This window comes from Dipodomys spectabilis, unplaced genomic scaffold (genome assembly GCF_019054845.1).
Source record: "Dipodomys spectabilis isolate Male_0828 unplaced genomic scaffold, ASM1905484v1 ptg000325l, whole genome shotgun sequence".
Classification (NCBI taxonomy): domain Eukaryota; kingdom Metazoa; phylum Chordata; class Mammalia; order Rodentia; family Heteromyidae; genus Dipodomys; species Dipodomys spectabilis.
In genome coordinates this window covers 1,198,830-1,221,068 of record NW_024871002.1, presented here as the reverse complement: position 1 = coordinate 1,221,068, position 22,239 = coordinate 1,198,830, and the positions used below count along the sequence as shown (strand labels likewise).

Below are 22,239 nucleotides of genomic sequence, written 5' to 3'. Positions count from 1 at the left end.
GGAAACAACTTTCTACTGCCAGCCTGCTTGGGGGATGGGGGGGGGGGGGCTGAAGGGTATGTTTTCTAGTAGGGAGGGGAAGCACTTCTCCCAGACTTACCTCCTCTCTCACCTTTTTTCATGGCCGCTTGGCCCCAATTTTAAAGATGTGCCTGAAAATACCTGATTGGATTCATTTACATCACTGAAGTTAAAAAAAAAAAAAAGAACACTTCATTACCATTGAAAAAAATCTACCCCCAAAAAGCTACCTTGATTAGTCAGTACTTCTTGGCCCTTGTACATAGAAAATAATTATAATCCACAAAAAAAAACAGAATGGCAAATGAAGGAAGAAAATGTTATGTTTGAGTCTTTCAGGATGTTTCTGCTCACTGGTGATGGTCTTAGCAGTGGAAATCAAACCAGTTACCTTGGAGACATCTTCAGAATTTTATTCTGACCATGTATCACTAATATACTTCCCTTAGTATTTACTAATAGCTATGAGTGAGTCAGGGAAAAGGAGAAGATAAATAATAAAGATTTAGGATTAAAATTAATTATTTGCATCACTTATAATGTCCTAACTGGATACCATTGCATTATATTAAGTGATAAACAGCCTAATATTTTTTAAGGGAAAAAAAACAAAAACTTTTAGCTTTCTGGTCTAACTAACTTATATAGTAGGGGAAGAGAAAAAATAGAAATCTATTATAGAAATTAATAAACTTGCCAAGTGTGGTTGCTTGTGCCTATATTACTAGCTACTCAGAAGATAAGGGTTGGAAGGATAGAGTTGATTGCCAAACTAGACAAAAAGTTGTGAGACTTCATGTCAACCAATAAAATTTGAACATGGTGGTACATGCTTGTCATCCTAGCTAAGAGGGAAGTATAAACAGGAGCATCATAGTCTAGGCCAGAATAGGAATAAATGGGAGATCCTAATTTTAAAAAAATAAAAAATGACTAAGAGTGTAGCCCAAGGGGTAAGACAACTGCCTAACAAGCACAAGTCCCTAAATTCAAACTTCAGTATTCAAAAAAGTTTTTTCATTGAACTTGATCACAATCCCTTCAGAAGTTGTGTGTGTGTGTGTGTGTGTGTGTGTGTGTGTGTGTGTGTGTGAGCACACGCGCTCGTGCACATGCATCCATTCATGTGTGCTGGGTCTTGAACTCAGGTCCTGGGTGCTGTCCCTGAGCTTTTATGCTAAAGGATAGCACTCTACCACTTGAGCTGCAGCCCCACTTCCAGTTTTCTGGTGGTTAATTGGAGATAAGAGTCTCCCAGACTTTACTGCCCAAGCTGGCTTTGAACCGAAATCCTCAGATCTCAGCCTTCTGAGTAGCTAGGATTACAGGCCTGAGCCACCAGCTCCCACCTCTTTTGAGTTTTCAGAGGCAATTCCCAACCATAGTACAAATGTCTAACATTTAACATAGCCCAGAGATCTGAAAAGGAAAGAAAAGCACAATTTGAAGTACAATTTGGATATTAAAGCATATTAGGATATTAAAGAACTCGAGTGAAATGAGGCTGATTGGATATTTTCCTTGTAGCTCATGTATATGTTTAGGCCAATACATAATGATGACTACAATAGTCAATACTTATTATTGTTAGACTGATCCAATTGTCGAGTTTCTCTTCCTTTTCCCATTTTACAAGGAATAAATGGATAAATAAATTAAGCATTGTTCAGAATTGAATTTCTAGTTGTCACTAAATCCCTTCAGACATAAAGAAATGTGTTGACATTGCCAGATATAGAACAATTTCACTTTAGGTTCTAATTGAAGATTTCTAAGACATTTGAAAAAAATTAAGGGTAGGGGGTGGCGGAAATAAATCTAAAGTCTTTTTTCCTTTCTGAAATTGTCATTAAAGCTGCCATCTAGTCCCTAATTACCAGAGCTTCTGGCTTGTAAAATTTTTGCATGCTCATTTTATATTCTAAAAGAATCAACCCATTTTTCATCATTAATGAAAAGTATAATCCTTGCTGGCATGATCACATATTAAGTGAAGACATTATTTTCATTGTATGGTAACTTTTGGAATTTTGTTAAGTGTTCTAAATTTTATTGCACTGCAGATTCAAATCTTGAATACAGTTTATCAGATGAGTATTGCAAGCATCATTTCTTGGTTGGTCTGCTTCTGAGGGAAACCTCCATTGCTCTTCAAGACAATTATGAGATCAGATACACAGCTATCTCTGTAATAAAGAATCTTTTGATAAAACATGCATTTGACACTAGATACCAGCACAAGGTAAGGATGTCTGCACTTCTTCCATATCACATTAGTAAGTTTCTATTAAGATTTTTCATTAAAGATGGTTTCAAAGCTGGGCATCAGTGGCTTAGGCCTATAATCTTAGCTACTTAGGAGGCTGAGATCTGAGGATCACAGTTGAAAGCCAGTGTGGACAGAAAAATCCATGAGACTTGTATTTCCAATTAACCACCAAAAAAAAAAAAAATCCAGAAGTAGAACTATGGTTCAAGTGTTAGAGAACTAGCCTTGAGTAAAAAGCTAATGGATAGTGCCCAGGCCCTGAGTTCAAGCCCCAGGACTTGCCAAAAAAAAAAAAAGAGAGAGAGATGAAGTTTCCAGCCACTCACAGAATATAAACAATAATGCAAATATATGTGTATAAATAAGTTTTGTTTCCATTTCAAGTAATTAGCCTTTAAGAAGAAAATCTGTCCCTGTAGTTGTTAAAGCAAAATACTGGCTCCTCAAACCATTTTTTTTATTTTTTGGTGCAGTGAACAAATCCAAGGCCTGTATACACTATGCTGCACCACTGAGTTATATATTGCCAGCTCCTCAGATTTAAGAACAAGATAGAGCTGAGGTAGCTCACACCTGTAATTCTAGCCACTCAGGAGGCTAAGATCTGAGGATTGTGGTTTGAAGCCAGACTGGGCAGGAAAGTCCATGAGACTCTTATCTCCAGTTAACCACCAAAAAGCCAGAAGTGGAGCTATTATGGCTCAAGTATAGAGCCTTAGCCTTGAGTGAAAATGCTCAGAAACAGCACCGAAAAAAAAAAAAGAAACAGCACCAAGGCCCTGAGTTCAAACCCAAGTTTTAGCAAAAAACAAAAAAGATAACTGCTTCATGATTTATTATGTAAACTAATTATGAACATTCAAAGCCAGACCTGGCAGGAAAGTCCGTGAGACTCTTATCTCCAATAAACCACTAGAAAACCGGAAGTGGTGCTGTGGCTTAGGCGGTAGAGCGCTTGCCTTGAGCTGAAGAGCTGAGGGACAGTGCCCAAGCCCATAGTTCAAGCCCCACAACCGACCAAAAAAACCCCAAAAGATTAATAATGTGCCACAGCTATTTCAGTGTGTTTCATATATTTCCTGGTCACTTGCACTGTACTGTGTATAAATCCAACTGTCTCAACAAAGTTCTGGGGTAATTTAGTTTAAGTATTAACTCATTCTTCACTAATCTGTTTTGGATATTAGCCAGTTTGTACGTGTGTGTGTGTGTGTGTGTGTGTGTGTGTGTGTGTGTGTGTTGTCAGTACAGGGAACACAGTGGCTTGTTCTCTACCATTTTAGCCATACCTTCAGTCCAGCTTTTTGGGAGATAGAGTCCGTGGACTTTTCTGCCTAGACTGGCCTCATACAGCAGTCCTCTAGATCCCACTCACCTGAGTAACTAGGATTATAGCTGTGAGCCAACAGTACCCCTCTTACTTGCAGTCTTTTTCTTTTTTTCCCACCATTTCTGGGCTTTGAACTCGAGGTCTGGGATATACCCTTGAGGTTTTTTTCCTCAAGACTGGAACTCTACCACTTGGGCCAGCTCCACTTCTGGATTTTTTTTGTGGTTAATTGAAGATAAAAGAGTCTTGACAGACTTTCCTGCCCAGGTTGGCTTTGAACCATATCCTAAACTCTCAGACTCCCAAGTAGCTAGGAGGTGCCTAGCCCTTGGAGTCTTTTAAACTGATATATGAGCCAGTCTGTTTTCTTAATCATATGTAAACATATTATTTACCAATCATGGTTTTGATGATTAATTTTCAGAACCAACAAGCTAAAATAGCACAATTGTACCTCCCATTTGTTGGACTACTCTTGGAAAATATTCAGCGACTAGCAGGTCGAGACACCTTGTATTCCTGCACAGCCATGCCAAACTCTGTAAGTATTACCACATGTGTCTGTTGGAGCTCTATGCTGTTTTACTGAATGCATTTAGAATTAGAGGTCATAGTGTGTGTGTGTGGTCTTTTGTCATCTTTTTACTTCATTTTCTCATCGCTACCAGTTTTCCTAGAGCAAGACTTCTCAAACTCACAGATTTGTTATGTCAGCCATAGGCAGAACCCCATAATCTGTTTCTAATGAATTTAACTGACTCTGAACCAAGGAACATAATTTAAATATTGAGGTCCAAGAGAACACCTAGCACTTAGGAAGCAGAGGCAGTAGGATCATGAGTTTGAGGACAGCTTGGGTTATATAGCAAGTTCCAGGCTAGCCAGGCTACAAAATGAGGCCCTTTCTCCAAAACTGATATGCTATAAGAATTATATGCTATTACTTTACCCAGTGAGACCCATAATTCTTACCCATCTTCCTGTTCTAAACAATCGCAGATCACCTAGCACTTTGCATAGCTGTGTCATATTGTTAGGTGACAGGTTAAATTGTATCCTCTACAGGTTACTCTGGAATTTTCCCCAAGAAATACCCCAGCTGCTATCTTAGGCTTGCCTGAGATTCTAGGCCATTTTTAAGCTTGCCTGGGGCACTCAGTCATGTTAGTGAGTTGCAGGTGCATGTATGCTGCCACCTCCCTGGGGGATCCAGCTGGTCCTTCTTCACATGTAGCAGCTCCTGCATATGTTTGCTCCACATATATGTGTCAGGGAAAATTGGAAATATTTCACGTATCTGTTGTTTTTTATTTAAGCTCAAGTTTACTCAGGGCTGATGATCATACCCGTTCTAGCATTGCTAAAAGGTTCCCAGGAAGAAAACTGAGTGATGTTTAAGCTGTACCAGTTATAGCCCTGTAGACTTATGCCATTTGGCCACAGATCATGTATATAGCAGCATGCTAGCAGTTTTGTTGTGTATGTGTGTGTGCCCACGTGTGCGTATGTGCCAGTACTGGGGCTTGAACTCAGGACCTTGTGCTCTCGCTTGGTGTTTTCATTAGGCTAGTGCTCTACTGCTTGAGTCACTGCTCTCCACTTCTGAACTTTACTGCCTGGACTGGCTTTGAAACTCAATCCTCAGATCTCACTTTGCTGAGTAGCTGGGACTGTAGGTGTGAACCACCAGTGCCCAGCTAGCAAGTGTTTCTTTTTAAAGAGAGTTACCTAAATACTGACTACAGGCACCACCTGATTTAAAGTTTCTTACTCTAAACTTGGTTTAAAATTCCAGAGCACCATCTTACTCTGTTCCTTCAGACTCCTCTACTAGTGTGCAAGTTGGTTTAAAGGACACAGGTATCACATTCTGTTTCAGGCATCCAGGGATGAGTTTCCATGTGGCTTTTCTTCGCCTGCAAACAGAGGGAGTCTAAGCACTGAAAAGGACACTGGTAAGTCACCCTTGTAAAGGTTATATATTGCATAAGGGTTTTGAAATATTCATGAAACACAGCATGATCTCTACATTTTCATCAAAAATTGACACGCTTGCAGCCATCTTTCTTTGCCTAGGTTGTCTAAGCTTGTGAAAACACAGCTAGGTATACTGGCCAAACAGAAGATGAAGGAAGATACTGGCCTCCTATTATCTTTTATCTGTCACTAGTTTGGGGCAAGACACCTTTTCTTGGCCCCAGTTTCCTTAGCTGTAAAATTGTCTTGAATTATGTGCATTATTTTAGGACTTCCAAAGCAGTTCACATAGTTTCACACACAGTGAAATGTATGAGGGGGAGCAATCTTTTGATCTTTACTTGGTCTCTTATGGGGCTTTGATAAAGAGTATAAATTTCACATTTTAGCTTATCAAGATCAATTCCTTGTAATATATACCAGAGACTTGGTTGTTTTTTTTTTCTCCAGCCTATGGATCTTTTCAAAATGGCCATGGAATTAAGAGGGAAGATTCAAGAGGTTCTCTTATCCCTGAAGGAGGAACAGGCTCTCCTGACCAGGGCAGCACTGGTGAACATGTAAGGAGCTAAATATATAGGAAAATCCTAGTAAAGTCTTAGGCTATTGTGGTCTTTCAAAACAGACATTCAAGTACCAATGGCTCACACCTGTAATCCTAACTACTCAGGAGGCTGATATCTGAGGGTCAAGCTTCGAAGCCAGTCCAGGCAGGAAAGTTTGTGAGTCTCTTATCTCCAAATAAACTACCAAAACATCCAGAAGAGGAGCTGTGGTTCAGTGGTAGAGTGAAAAGGCCAAACGAGAGTACAAGGCACTGAGTTCAAGCCCTAGTATTGGCAAACACAAAAAAAACTAACTCAATAGTCAAGTAGCTTTCTACCTCCTATAGTCTATCTTGTGTCTGTAAAAAAAAAGTATTCCATGATTTCATGGATATTTTAGCAGTCCCTTCCTATCCTGGCAACTGCCATCATTAGTTTAAGAAATCCTCCCTGTGTAACCCAGGTTGGCCTCAAAGTCACAATCTTCCTGCTTTACTCAGCCCTCCTGATTTATTTTGCTCAGCTAAGATCTTGTTTTGTTACCTGGGCTGATCTCAAGCTAGTTGGCAGTTGGCTTAAATAATCCTCCTGGCCTCAGTATATTTATGTATCTGTCTGCCTGTGGTACTGGAGCTTGAACTCAGGGTCTCACATTTGCTAGGCTGGCGTGATGTAGAATTATACCTCCAGCATTATTTGCTCACATTACTTTTAGGATAGGGTCTCACTTCTTGCCCAAGGATGTCTAAACCATAATCCACACCTACTTTCAGGCATCATTGCTGGGGACACAGACATGGCACACCACCGCATCCAGCTTCACCCTCTGTGGCGGAGTCTCCTGGACTTTTCTGCAAGGGTTTGCTGGGTACCACAATCCTCCTAAAACCATCCCGCTGTGTAGCTCGGGATGACAAATGCTCAGCACTGCACCCATCTGTGGGTTGAGAAGGTCTCTTGAACTTCCTGCCTATTCTGGCTTGAAACTGCAGTCTTCCCCTACTCAGCTTCCCAGGTTGCTAGGATTTACAAGTATGAAGCACTTGTGCCTGAATGATTTCCTTTTTTCAGCTGTGGTTTTGCTATGTTGACCACGCTAGTCTCAAGCTAATGGGTTTAAACAATAGTCCTGCCTCAGCCTCCTGATTTGTTTTAAATCTAGGATCTTGCTGTGTTTCTTAGGCTGATCTCAAGCTAGGAGACTTAGATCTTCCTGCCTCAACCTCCCTAATATTTGAGAGTACAGGTTCATACCACCATTTCCTGCTTACTTGGGTATTTCAAATTATTTATAGGGAAGAAAGCATTATTCTTCAAATATTTTACTCAAATTATTTCCTTTCAACCTCAGTCACTACATTGTAACCTATTTGAGAGAGTAAAATTCAAGTTAAAAATAATATGTCGGGGCTGGGAAGGTGGCTCAGTGGTAGAGTGCTTGTCTTGCATGCATGAGGCCCTGGGTTCGATTCCTCAGCACCATATAAGCAGAAAAAGCCGGAAGTGGTGCTGTGGCTCTAGCCTTGAGCACTAGTGATAGAGCACTAGCCTTGAGCTGAAGAGCTGAGGGACAGCACCCAGCTAGGCCCAGAGCTTAGGCCCCACGACCAACCAAAAAAATAATAATATGTCTTGTCATTTAAATCAAAGCACATGTTAGTAGTAGGATTCTTTCATTCTTTTGTGATAGATTAATAACACTAACTTGAAAGAAAAAAATTGCCTCCAAATTGTTGGTTTCAGAATGTCAGTGTCACTTAAGAGCATGTCCTCCAGCTCTTTCCTCAGAGTGCTTCAAGCTCTTCCAACATTAAAGTCTGAATGTGTCTGCTTTGAGGCAGACAGACCACATTTCAGACCAGTAAAGTTTTTCCATATGCTATGTAAAATCATAGAATCATCTCAACTGAGTTAGAAAGGTCCATAAAAATAATTCCAACTCTCATTTTACAAGTGAAAACTGGACTCTTGAACAGCCACACAGCTTTGGCACTGCCATATTGAGACCTAGATTCTTTACAATTCCTAGGCTTTTCCTGCTATATCATGGTACTCTTAGTATTCATCAGAATCATCTGAAGGTATCAATAAAAATAGATGGCTAGACCTCGCCACAGTGAATCCAGTAGGTCAGGAACAGGACCTGATAATTTATGTTTCTAAGCCCTTAGGTGCTGTTATTGCTGTGGCTTGGTAAGCACCCTTTGAGAACTGCTGGACTGCACATCCTTGGGCCTTTATTCATAAATGTTCCTATTTTATACCATTTAGAAATATGACAGTGGTGACTGCCATAGATAAGGCAAATAAATGTCAGAGCAGTTAAATGACTTATTAATAGGTACACAGCTAAGAAGCAATCATAGCCTAAGTCTGTTGTGCTCCAAGTGAATTTTTTTCTTAATCCAAAATAGTAAATGTGTACCCCTTCTTTAACTCAGCTGAAGGTGTTTCTTAACAAAGGGTATATTTTTTAGATTATTACCTCTATTCGTACAAGTCCACAAATGTCAGATCTTACAATGCTTAGCTTCTGATATTTAAACAGACTTCATTAAAAAGAACATAGCTACTTTTTTTTGTTGTTGTTGTTTGTCATTCAGCTCAAGGCAAGAACTCTACCACTTGAGTTACAGTGCCACTTCCAGTTTTCTGGTGGGTAATTGGAGACAAGACTCTCATGGACTTTCCTGTCCTGTCTGGCTTTGAACCACCATCCTCAGATCTCAGTCTCCTGAGTAGCTAGGATTACAAGTGTGAGTCAACGGCACTTGGCCAAACAGCTACTTTTTAAAGGCTCTAATTTGGAAGTATCACCAATTCCTAATTAGTGTAATTATCTTCTCATTGAACTATTTCTTAGATTATATGACCAATGATTAGAGGTTGGAGTTTTAGTGGACCATAGAGATTCAAATGAATTAATTTTTTTTTGCAATGTTTGGACACAAACTCAGGAAGTTTTACATGCTAGGAAAGTGTTCTTCCCTTTGAACTATTTTTTTTTTTTTTTGCTTGTCAAGGTACCTGACTCTGGGCCTGGGTGCTGTCCCTCAGCTCTTCAGCTCAAGGCTAGCACTCTACCACTTGAGCTATAGCACCACTTCCGGCTTTTTCTGCTTATGTGGTGCTGAGGAACTGAACCCAGGGCCTCATGCATGCAAGACAAGCATCTACCACTGAGTCACCTTCCCAGCCCCCCTTTGAACTCTTATCTTCAGCCCTAAAATGCTTTGCTTTCAAATATTGTAATTCTCCTACACAGAAGGAGAAACAGCCACCTATCATAAGTTTAAAACATTGGGACTAAAACACAAGATGTATGGAAATAAAATATTTAAATCTTTCATGGATATATATTCAAGTCCCCAAAGAAATTTCCAGTGGTATCACTAGGTACTATAACAACAGATTAACCCATTTACCAGCCAATTGTGATATAGAATTTAGATTAATTTTTATGATTTTTCCCAATTAACATTAGCAATAGTTATTGAGATTAAACTGTGGGATAGTGTCATATGGCTAGTCTCACAAATGTCCTCTCTTTATATTACAGACCCGACAGAGTTCTACAAGGAACAGTGTATCGCAGTATAACCGGCTGGATCAATATGAAATCAGAAGCCTCTTGATGTGCTACCTGTATATCGTAAAAATGATTTCTGAGGGTGAGTTACCAGCATATTCAGAGTAAACTACTAGGTGTCTGTCATGATAGGTTCCTAGACCATTATCTGTTAGATGACATGCTCATTAGAAACAGACCTTTGAAGATTCTGATTTTAAAATGTCCCTAAAATGAGCCTTAAAATAAGGTCATATTAATCATACAAGTTTGATTCTTTGAAATAGCTTAAAAATAAATTATTAATTAAAATTTATAAAACAATGCAATAGTTTTAGGAGAGCTGAACTGTTTTCATGCAGAATTTGTAATTCACTAAATACTCAGGATTAATAGGAAATAAATAATAACAACTCATAGATAACTCCATAGTTTTTATTTGACCCAGGATTTGAAAAATCAGAACCAAATAAATAAACACCAGAAATAAAAACCAAGTAAATAAACACCAGGGGGGAGGGAATGCCACCATTATCTCTGCAGCATCACTGGTACTCTCTGGTGTCTTGTCATCAGGCTGCTTTGCTCCTTGATGTAGAAATCATGTATTAATGTTACCAGATCCTGTTTACTCTCTATGCTGGAATATAACCAAGGATTAACTGCATGTCTTCTGAAAGTAAAATCAGATTCATTATTTATTCACACAATTCCCTCCCACTTCTTCCTTTTCTATTTTGCTCAAAAAAGTAGGCACTAATGAAAAATATAAAAGCCATCTACATTAAGCATTACACAATACATACATGCAGTAAAATATAGGTGCCTTATAAATATGCAGTTAAAAGTAAATATAGAGCACCGTGAAAATAAATAAATTTAAAGTAAAGCAAAAAAAATACATACCTGGGTTCTGAGCATCATTATCACTGTTAACCTTGAACTGAGGTTCAAACTCAGAGCCTCACACTTGATTAGGCAAGTGTTTGACCACCAAGCTAAACCCCTAGCCCACATTTAAAATATTTTTTGGTATTGAGGATTTGAACCCAAGGCTTAGCTTGTAAGGTTCATCCTCAGTCTATTTTTAACTTACTTTACTAAATATTACTGTTTATTTTTGCAACAGTGCAGATCATAAAGCTATTACTAGCAACTAAAGCAAATCATCCTAAAGCACTTGAACAAAATAAAATAATCTGAAAGATAAAACTTTTAGGGATGAATGATGGCCTCATCCATGTTTAGGCAGTGCTTTACTACTGAGCTAAACCCTGAACCTAAGGCCTAGCACTTGAGTAAAATTTTAAAAAAAATGACTTACATGAATAATAAATTCTAAGGCCACAACAGTAAAATAAAAAAACTGAAATATAAAATTTGCACTAATGGACAATTTAAAGTTACAAAAATTATACTAAGGGTATATGATGGGCCTCCATGTTTAAGGAAATAAATGTTTTTAAAAATTGTACTGGTCCTGGGGCTTGAACTCAGAGTCTGAGTACTGTCCTTGAGCACTCTTCTTTTGCTCAAGGCTAACTGTCTACCACTTGAGTCACAGTGTCCCTTCCAAATTTTTGTTTTTGAGTAGTTTATGGAAGATAAGGGTCAGGGACTTTCATGCCTGGGCTGGCTTTGAACCAAGATCCTCAAGTCTAAGCCTAGTATTACAGATGGGAGGCACCAAACCCAGTTTTCAATTTAAAAAAAATAAACTAAAAAATACATGGGGGAAAAAACCTGAAAAGTAATTGGAAAGTAAGAAAAGAGAAAGAAAAATGAAGGAGAGAAGAAATGCATTGGTGACTATAGATGTATACACTAATCAGAACTGGTTGCTGACTAGTATATACATGTATACACTCATAGGTCAACACACACACATACATGCTGCCACTACTACCACACACACTATGCTAGCCAAAGACCAGTCTGGCAGCATTTTTTTATGTCATGGGTAAAACCACGATAGAAAAAGTTGATAGTTCTGCTTTGAAGTTGACAGTTCCACTTCATCTTCTTATAAATGTTGACCTTGCTTGCTCTCTGCCAAAGATTTCTTTGTTGATTAGATGTTTCTTTCTTCTGCTATTTTTGAGTTTTAGAAAACTAGTCTGTCACCTCTCTGTATAAAGTCACAAGTGTCTGTATGTAAAGTCATGTCCATTTTATCCTGAAAATGCTTCTGGATCCTTGTCAATGGATAGAGTTTACTTTCTTATTCTGCTTTATTTACTTGGCTTTCTTTTTTTATAGAGTCATAAACAGTTGCAAGTATAATGTCAACAGAAAGATGGTATTACTGTACACTTTTTTAGATGTAGGATTCTGAAGAATGTATTTCCCTCTTTATTTGTAGCTATATTTTATGAACTATTTTTCAGTCTTGGAAACATTTGCCATTTTAGGTCTTTACTGCCTTATATTTATAGAGAGCAGTCAAGAATTATGTTAGTCTTTAATTAACTAGAAGACTGTCTTCTGGAGGAATAACCCCACATGCAAGAAAGCTCTTAAGAGTTATCAGAAGATGGCCTGGCTTCTGTTTTTATTACAGGTCTTAAAGCATTATTGCTAGACTTACTTTGCACCTTTCTTTGTGCTTTGGTTTGCACCTTGCTTTGCCGTTTTGCATGCTGCCTTGTACTTTGGCTTGTGACTGGCTTTGCACTTTGGCTTGTGACTGGCTTTGCACTTTGGCTTGTGACTTGCCTTGTGCGTTGGCTTGGGCCTGGCTTTGCGCCTTGGCTTGGGCCTGGCTTTGCGGCTTGGCTTGGGCCTGGCTTTGCGCTTTGGCTTGAGCCTGGCTTTGCGCTTTGGCTTGGGCCTGGCTTTGCACGTTGGCTTGGGCCTGGCTTTGCACCTTGGCTTGGGCCTTGTTTTGTACTTTGGCTTGGGCCTTTCTTTGCACTAGGCTTTGTATCAAACTTTGCATCTTGCATTACATCCTGCTGTGTATGTGTAGATGAACCAGTGTTTTGTTTCTTGAAAGACATCACAGGAGTAGATGGAACAGAAACCACAGTTTCACAAGGAATAGCAAGTGTTGATCTTTTCATAGTAGGCCTTGAAGTATAATCAGAGGGAAATATATTCAAAGTGTGTGTTATCTTTTTCTGTGAATTAGGAAGGCATGAGCTTACCTTATAACTCAACAGTTTCTCTGGTGTTTCACTATCAGTAGTTGGGCTGTCATCTGAGGAATTAGCAGAAAGGTCCAAAAGAAAACTTGACTTGCTTTCAGACTTGTCTGTGGAGGTCTGGTCCGAGTCATTTGTTGGAGCTTTCCTTTTTAACTCGTTAACTTTCTGTTTAAGAAAGCTTGGGGTACCTGAAAGATCAGTGTCAGTTTCCTCTAGTAGAGGAGAATTTTCATTTGATTGTTCTTGGGCCGAGCCTCCAGAGCATCCAGAGCGTCCGGAGCGTCTGGAGCGTCCAGAGCGTCCGGAACCTCCAGAGACTCCGGAGCGTCTGGAGCCTCCAGAGCCCCCAGAGCCTCCAGAGCCTCCAGAGGCAAGCTGGCTATCACAAGGGCTTTTCTCAGTAGAGAGATTTGGGCTATCTGATGGAACTGTTACAACTGAACATTCTTCCAGTTCCCTTCTAGATACAGATTGCCTCGGTCCTGAAAGTGGTATCAGTGGTATTCTAGTGGGCTCCCCCAAACGAATTAGTTCTGAAGGCTCTTGGACTGAAAAAACTGACTTTTGAGTGGAAGGAATGAAATCATCATCATCACTATCAGAGAAGCAAATATACGATCGCTCATTCTTTGTTACTCGTAGTGGTTCATTTTCAACACCTACTTCATAAACTTCTAAACTGGTGTCAGCATTGTTCCTAACACTTTGGTCCTGTATTTCAATCACTTCATCAATGGATTCGACACGTCTCATCTTCATTAAACAGCAGTCACATGTTTTTGCCTTTAACTGATGTTGCAAATCTTGTATGGTCCTTCTGAGGCTGTTACATTGTCTGAGCAAATCTCTTATTTTTAAGTCTTTCCGCCTTTCTACACTATTTAATGTTGCCTGTAAGTGATCAACCTCTTTTTCATGGAGCTCTTTTACCATCTGCAAGGCCTTTTCAAATTCATCAGAATCACTAAGAGTCAGTATGTCTTTTATTGAAGAATTAACACTTTCCCCGTCTTCTGCTCCACTGCCCTCGGCAGACTTCATCTTGTTTCACTGATTTAGAAACAATTAAAATAATTAGTTCCAAACAATATGGCGGGCGGGCGGGTGGGCGCCGGGAGGGGGGGGGCAGGCGGACTGTGGGCCACAGACCACAGGCCGCGGGCCTCTGGCCGCCGGCCGCCCACCACCACCCAAATCAATAACCCTTTGGACCCTTTTTTACACACCTTCTAGAGAGCACCTCAAGACAATGAAAATTAGGATGGTCTCAGCAGTTTTCTATGAAGGAAGAAATAGTGTTTTTACCTCAGGAAAGTGAAGCCGGAGCCGAGAAAGAACTCGTCTCCTTCGAAATTGTGGCGCAGTGCCCTAAGGAGACGCTGAACTGCAGTGCATTCTGGGAGAGACCGTTATTTTGGAAGAGACCAAAAGGCAGGGGAGACCACAAGTCACCAACAGCTTAATTTTGAAAAGCAAACCATTTTCACCTCTTTTTTCAAACATTTTTATTTTTGATTATCAATATTTTATAATTGCTGAATACTGTAAATAACCATAGGCTTATTTTAGGAAATTAAGAGTTATTAAGTCAAACCCCATTCAAAGTTTCCTCAACCCCACCACCCTACCATAAAGCCAACAATGTTTTGTCCCCTGTTAATCAACTCAGGAGGGAGGGGGACTCCCTCCACCGTTATTTTGGAAAAGACCAAAAGGCAGGAGAGACCAGAAGTCACCATTAGCTTAATTTTGAAAAGCAAACCATTTTCACCTCTCTTTTAACATTTTTATTTAATTATTAAAAACTATAAATAACCATAGTAGGCTCATTTTAGAAACTAAAAGTTACTAAGTCAAATCCCCCACTCAAAACTTCCTCAACCCCATCATCCTGCCATAAAGCAAATAATGTCTTGTCCCCTGTCCCGTCTTTTGAGAGCTAAACCTAGGGTAGAAATTGAATTGATCACCTACTTTAGGGAGAGGGGCAATCCTAGAGCTTGAACTCAGAGACTGGACTGAGCCTGATGGTTTTTGTTTTTGTTTTGTATTTGTTTTGCTCAAGGCTGGCGCTGTACTACTTGAGCCACAGCTCCCTTTCTGGATTTTTGGTGATTATTTAGAGATGAGACCCATAGACTTTCCTGCCAAGTCTGGCTTCAAAGCCTCGATCCTCAAATATCAGCCTCCTGTTTGGGATTACAGGCATGAGCCACCAGTGCCTAGCTCATTCACCTACTTCTTATGATGAGAATTACAAGACTTTTACACTTAGAAAGAGAGCCTTTTGACATTTAGCTATATCAAAGTAGGAGAAAAGAATAGGAAGCTAGGTGCTGACATTTTAATGTTTTTTATTTCTTTAAAAATGTATCAGTAGCTGGGTGCCCGTGGCTTATGCTTGTAATCCTAGCTACTCAGGAGGCTGAGATCTGAGGATCGCAGTTCAAAGCCAGCCTGGGCAGGAAAGTCTGTGAAACTCTTCGCTCCAATAAACCACCACAAAACCAGAAGTGGCTCTGTGGCTCAACTGGTAGAGCACTCACCTTGAGCTGAAAAGCTCAGGGACAGTGCCCAGGCCCATAGTTCAAGCCCCATGACTGACAAAAACAAAAAACAAAAAAATATTAGGAAGGTGTTGGGAAAGTGAAGAAAGAAGTGGATAAAAGACAATAATACATGATTAATTTATTGGATTTTTCCTGTCTGAAATAGTTATTTCAAAAGAGAATAGAAACTGGATGTTGGTGGTTCATACCTGTAATCCTAGCTACTCAAAAGGCTTAAATCTGAGGATTGTGGTTTGTAGCCATCCAAGATAATCCCACTTAATCATCAAGAAGCTTAAAGTGGAGCTGTGGCTCAAGTAGTACACTTCTGGCTTTGAGCAGAAAAAGCCAAATGAGAGGACCTGAGTTCAAGGCCCAGTATAGGCATGCGCGCGCACGCGCACACACACACACACACACACACACACACACACACACACACACACACACACACACACACACACACACACACACGGATGAATAGAAGCTGGGTACTAGTGACTCATGCCTGTATTCCCAGCTGCTCAAGAGAAATAACTGGAGCATAAAAGTCTACAAGATTCCATCTCCAATTAGTCAGGAAAAAGTAGGGCTGGTGGTGTAACTCAGTTGGCAAAGCCTACCCTAACAAAGCAAGGCTAGCAGATATAAGGACTATGAATTCAAAGCCTCCATACCAGCAACAGAGGGAGGGAGAGAAAAAACACCAGTTCATAATCCAAAGGTGAAAAAAAGGGAGGAAATAAAGTTGTATCTCTTCCTGTACAGTTCTTAAACTTTTTGGTTTGCAGAACCTATCACTGAGTGGGTAAAAAGCACTTTACCTCCAAAAACTGTATACAAACCTACAAGCTTACATTAAGATTTTAGTATTTGTTAAAAACCTAGGTCTTAAGGAAAGGCACAGCTTCCCTTCCTCTTGATAAGAACATTAAAATAAGCCATCCAAAAGAATATTTACAACGTAAATACAAAGCATTGTGGAAACTGAAATCATTACAGATAAAATGATATACCTGAAATTAAATGCAAAAGAATACAATGTGTCTAGAAGTTCTCACCTATAATTCTAGCTACTTGGGATATGAAAATCAGGAAGATTACGGGTAGAGGCTAGCTCAGACAAAAACTTTGTAAGACCCCATCTCAACCAATAAATAACTGGCAAGGTGGTATGCCTGTCATCCCAGCTACCTGGAAGTGTAAATAGGAAGATCACAGTCCAGGCTGCCAGGAAAAAGTGAGACTCTACTCAAGAAATAATAAAAATGGTGCTGGTGGCTCACGCCTCTAATCCTAGCTACTCAGGAGGCTGAGATCTGAGGATTGCAGTTCAAAGCCAGCCAGGGCAGGAAAGTCCATGAAACGCTTTTCTCCAGTAAACCACTAGAAAATGGGAAGTGGTGCTGTGGCTTAAGAGGTAGAGCAGTGCTGAGGGACAGCACCCAGGCCTAGAGTTCAAGCCCAAAGAACAACCAACAAAAGAAGAAAAAAGAAATAAGAAAAGCAAAAAGAGCTAGCTAGCATAATGCTAGATCAGCTGCCTCACATACTTAAGGCCCTGAGTTCAAACCCCAGGACCACCAATTAACAAAAAGAATGTATTATTTAAGCTCAATACAGTAGTGTTTGTGTGTGATCCCAGAACTCCACAGGCTAAGACAGAAGAATCTAGAGTTTGAGGCCGGCTTAGGCCTCATAGTGAAACATCATCTCAAAAGAAAAATACATTTAGTGTGTTCGCTAGTGTGAGGGGAAAGGACAATATTGATGAAACAAGATTATGATTTGATAGTTGTTGTAGGTAGGTTCACTGTACTATATTTGCTTTTTTTTGAGTTCTAATCCTTTGTTTCATTTTCAGATACTCTCTTAACTTACTGGAATAAAGTATCTCCTCAGGAGCTCATAAACATTCTCATACTTCTAGAGTAAGTTATGCCTATTTATTTTCATAAACCTTCCCCTTATTTGGGGACAGTTTAGATATTCCCATTTTTCTGCCTTCAATAGCTTATTTTCTTAAAATGTTGAGAATGTTAAGCTATTTTGGTAATATCAAGACAAGCATTTTCCAGCCATAGCTTAAAGAAAAATATAAAGATGGAACATTTGTGATATTGTAGAAATCTATACCTAATAATAGACCTTCTTTAGAGCCCATTGGGAATCTTTCTAAAAGTGATCTGGGAAATTAGAAGTGGTAGCAGTTATCCTACATCATTCATTTGGAGCAAATGGGCAGCTTCAGTAATTGGAACTTAAAACATGTTTAGAGCTGAGTAAAATCCTACTTACTTCAGTACTGGAGATCTGGATGGATAATCTAGACCCTTCTAGGAGCTAGAGATCTACCTAAATATTTTTCCATATATTCACATATTTTTTAAGATACTTGAGAGGAAAAAATGCTAGTGTAGAGATGGGAAGCTGTTCTATATTGTATGCTAAGCTACTTTTACATCACTATTAAAAGCTAGAAGAAAAAATAAGCATAGAATGAAAAACAGGAAAATTTTTACATAAGAAACATACATATAGTTTTATTTATGTACAAAGTATGAGAGGCTGGCCATAACTATTTGATTAAAGTTTGTAATTTACAGAGAGTGTTAGTTCACTAAATAGTAGTCAAGTTTTTTGTTTGTTTGTTTTTTTGTTGGTTGTGGGGCCTGAACTCAGGGCCTGGGCACTGTCCCTCAGCTCTTCAGCTCAAGGCTAGCGCTCTACCACTTGAACCACAGTGCCACTTCTGGCTTTTTCTGCTTATGTGGTACTGAGGAATCGAACCCAGGGCCTCATGCATGCAAGGCAAGCACTCTACCACTGAGCCACCCTCCCAGCCCAGTAGTCAAGTTTTTTAACATTAATTATACTGTGAAATATATGCTAATGAAAATATTTAGTGTTGGGGATTTGCTTCAGAAAAAAAAGGTAGGGAAGGTGAAATTAGAGGGCCTATTCAGGACAAAGATTTAGGGCAAAATAGTGTAATTATTGAATCTACAGAGTAATGGGTGTATAGAAATTTATGCCTTCCTTCCTACCTTCATATGCATTGGATAGGTTTAATAATAGAAACTATTTTAAGACCATTGTTGTTGTTGTTTTTTCTTTTTTTCTTTTTCATTGGTCAGTAGTTGGGCTTGAACTCCAGGCCTGGGCACTGTCCCTGAGCTTTTTTTGCTCAAGGTTAGTGCTCTACCAGTTTGAGCCACAGCTCCACTTCTGTTTTTGGTGATTCCTTGGAGATAAAATCTCATGGCCTTTCATTCCTGAGCTGGCTTCAAACTGGGATCCTCAGATCTCATTTTCCAGACTAGCTAGGATTACAAACATGAGGCACCAGTGCCTGGCTTAAGACCATTCTTTAAAATACTATAGCATTTGTCCTGTTTCTAGGCTTAAGAATGCTTTTTAGTATTGATAACTATTCTCCTGAGCACAAATAATCTATATTGCCAGCATTTTAACCTGTCATTAGCATAGTATATAAAGACCTTTTGTGTAGTAAAGCAATTGTAGCTAATATTTGCACAAACATAGAGGTGGCAAGCCAGTAAGTAATTATTGCTTGTTTATTTCTGTAGAAATAAATGTTATTGTAGTATTATTTTGGTGGTACTGGGGCTTGTTATTGTAATATTGTTTGAGTAGGTTATTCATCCTGAGTATTGCTTGTTAAATTCTAGCAGATGATAATGTATTGCTAACATGCTGTTTTTTTCTTTCTAGAGTATGTTTGTTTCATTTTAGATATATGGGAAAAAGAAATATAGCAAGGTAATTCCCACTGTACTTTTCCATTTTTCCTCCTCTTCCAGCATGTGAAATCCAGATTATTCATTTTAGGTTAACATTAAGACACCTATGATTTATCTAATGTGCCCCAACTCAAAAAACTAATATGAGCTGCCAATTTTTGTAAGTTTTCAAATGAGTAATGACTACAGTGAGATGAAGAGTTTTTACCTTATGAAATCTATGTAATAATAGAACAGATGCTTATCTTTCCTGAGGGATTTGAAAAAGAGTTAGGTACAAGGGAAGACAGAAAAATCATGAAGTAAGAATAACTGGAAGCTGTGTAATTTTGTCTATAGTCTTAGTACTCACCTCAATTACTAGGACAATAGAAACTCTCCAAAATGCTCCACAAAATTAGGACATACATGATATATTATCTCTACATTGTATGTGATCATTTCACCTTTTAAACCTAGTGAAATATTTGAGAAAAATTTGTAAGGGGGCCCTAAAGCAAAGAAGGTTACTTACTTTAATAGTACATAATTTAGTGGTATCAATATTTATTAAAGGAAGTCAAATACAATTATTTGTTTTTTACAAAAAGTTCTGGGCTGGGAATGTGGCTTAGGTGTAGAGTGCTTGCCTTGCATGCATGAAGCCCTGGGTTCCTCAGTACCACATAACCAGAAAAAGCTGAAGTTGCACTGTGGCTCAAGTGGTAGAGTGCTGGCTTTGAGCAAAAGGAGCTCAGGGACAGTGCCCAAGCGCTGAGTTCAAACCCTAGGACTGGGGGGAAAAAAGTTAAATTCCATAGCATATTCAAACACTGAAGAGACCATAGAGTGGGGTTTATTCTTGCATCTCTGGAACTTCCTAATAGTTCAAGTGGTAAGAGCTCCAATTGCCATCATGTTTTTCCAGGATAGGTGATGGTATAGTAATCGTTACCATGTTTATTCAAGAACAGACAAATTATCGCCAGGTGCTAATGGCTCGTACCTGTAATCCTAGCTACTCCTGAAGCTAAAATTCAGATGATCACAGTTTGAGGGCAGTCCAGGCAGAAAATTCTGTCAGACACCATTTCCAAAATATTTGGCAAAAAGTCATGCTGGTGGTGTGGCTCAAGTGGTAAAACACTAGCCAAGCAAGTAGGAGGCCTTACGTTTAAACCCTGGTACCAGCAGAAACAAACACAACAGGCAATGTTTCTCTTCCTTAGTTTACATTATCACCCAGTTGTAATTTTTAAATGGAGCCTCTTAAAACTGAAGGAAAACAAAAATTCACAGATCTCAGCAATAGACGGTTGTGTATGTATGTGTGTGTGCGTGCGTGCATGCGTGCATGTGTGTGTGTGTGTGTGTGTGTGTGTGTGTGTGTGTGTGTGTGTATACTATGGCTTAAACTCAAGTCCTCATGCTCCCACTTGGCTTTTTGTACTTAAGTCTGGAGCTCTACCACTTGAGCCACACAACTCCACTTCTGGCTTTTTGGTGGTTAATTGGCAATAAGAAGAATGCCATGGTCTTTTTCTGCCTAAACTGGCATTGAACTGCAATCCTCAGATCTCATCCTCCTGAATAACTAGGATTACAGGCATTAACCATCAGCTAAAATTTCCATTTTAAATTTACCTCAGATCCAGAAAGAGATTGCATTGATACCCATTCTTGAAAGTCTGATTCCAGAGTTCCTTTCAAGGCTTCTTCCACCCTTAGTATCACTTTCACTGTCTTCTCTGACTCTTACTTTTCCTTACCACCAGCAAAAAGACAATCTTTTTGTAGTGTTGTCTACTTAACCCAGTGCTTTCAAGGAGGACAGAAAGGGGAAGGTATTTCTAAATCCCTTGATTACATTCTTACAAGCTATTTTATGTATATGTTAAAAATTCACACATGTTCCAGTGAAGCCTTCTTTAATCCAAGTAATAAATGATAGAATATTGAGTATAGAACCATGCTTATATGGACAACTTGTTCTGTTTTAGTTTAAAAGAATCTAACAATGAGATACATTATTAGCACACTCTAGTTCCTAATTAATTTTTGTTTTTTTAGACTTCATGATGCCTGGCTGTCCAAGCATTTTGGAATAGACCGAAAATCACAAACCATGCCAGCTCTTCGAAACAGATCAGGAGTAATGCAGGCCCGGCTTCAGCATCTTAGTAGTTTAGAAAGTTCCTTTACCCTTAATCACAGTAAGTGAAAATGTGGAGGGTATGAATATGAAATAGACATGTGATGCTATTTAACCTGAAGTACTGGTTTAAGTCATCTTATGATTAGAAAAAAATTCTCATGCATCAATGTGTATGCATGCCTCAGCTGTGCATTTACATGCAATTGTTTTATTATAGTCTGACTATTGATAAAATATGCATGGAGTTTTCAGTAATAATTATTTTAAGTTTTTCTTAGTATAAGAAATGATTTTCCAAGCTGGGTGCCTGTGGCTCAAGTGGTAGAGTGCTCATCTTGAGCTGAAGAGTTGAGGGACAGCCTTCAGGCCCAAAGTTCAAGCCCCACAACGAACAACAACAACATAAATGATTTTCCAAGCTGGGTGCCAGTGGCTCATGCCTGTAATCCTAGCTACTCAGGAGGCTGAGACCGAGGATCATGGTTCAAAGCCAGCCTGGGCAGGAAAGTCCGTGAGACTCTTATGTCCAGTTAACCACCAGAAGACCAGAAGTGACATTATGGCTCAAGTGGTAGAGCATTAACCTTGAGCTGAAGAGCTCAGGGACAGTGCCCAGGCCCAGAATTCAAGCCCCACAACTGACATACATACATACATACATACATACATACATACATAAATGTACAAATCTACTTCCATTAGACCTAGGTAACTTCTGAATTAGAAACACATGGCATCTAACTGGCAACATTGTAAACATTTGACTGTAGGACACCATTGTATATATGATGGCTGTATTTCTGCAGCTTTCCCATTCTGCCCACATAATTAGTAACATAGCCTAAAATGCTTTCTACATTATTTTCCAGTTACATCATAATAGTTCATCATAGAAACCATATTGTCAATGAAGTAGGCACCTAATTTATGTCCAGC

The 22,239-nt window shown here is 39.2% G+C and overlaps 1 protein-coding gene across 4 annotated transcripts in view; it reads left to right on the top strand.

Annotated features, from left to right (window-relative positions):
• The window catches only part of Dock11 (dedicator of cytokinesis 11), a 197,578-nt gene that overhangs the window by 133,697 nt on the left and 41,642 nt on the right, over positions 1 to 22,239 (top strand). For all 4 annotated transcript variants that reach the window (XM_042702479.1, XM_042702477.1, XM_042702478.1 and 1 more), the window contains 8 exons: positions 2,085 to 2,263; positions 4,045 to 4,161; positions 5,500 to 5,575; positions 6,048 to 6,157; positions 9,702 to 9,813; positions 17,270 to 17,336; positions 19,141 to 19,188; positions 21,219 to 21,361. In XM_042702479.1, the coding sequence (XP_042558413.1) occupies positions 2,085 to 2,263; positions 4,045 to 4,161; positions 5,500 to 5,575; positions 6,048 to 6,157; positions 9,702 to 9,813; positions 17,270 to 17,336; positions 19,141 to 19,188; positions 21,219 to 21,361 (852 nt within the window). The remainder of the gene's footprint in view (positions 1 to 2,084; positions 2,264 to 4,044; positions 4,162 to 5,499; positions 5,576 to 6,047; positions 6,158 to 9,701; positions 9,814 to 17,269; positions 17,337 to 19,140; positions 19,189 to 21,218; positions 21,362 to 22,239) is intronic.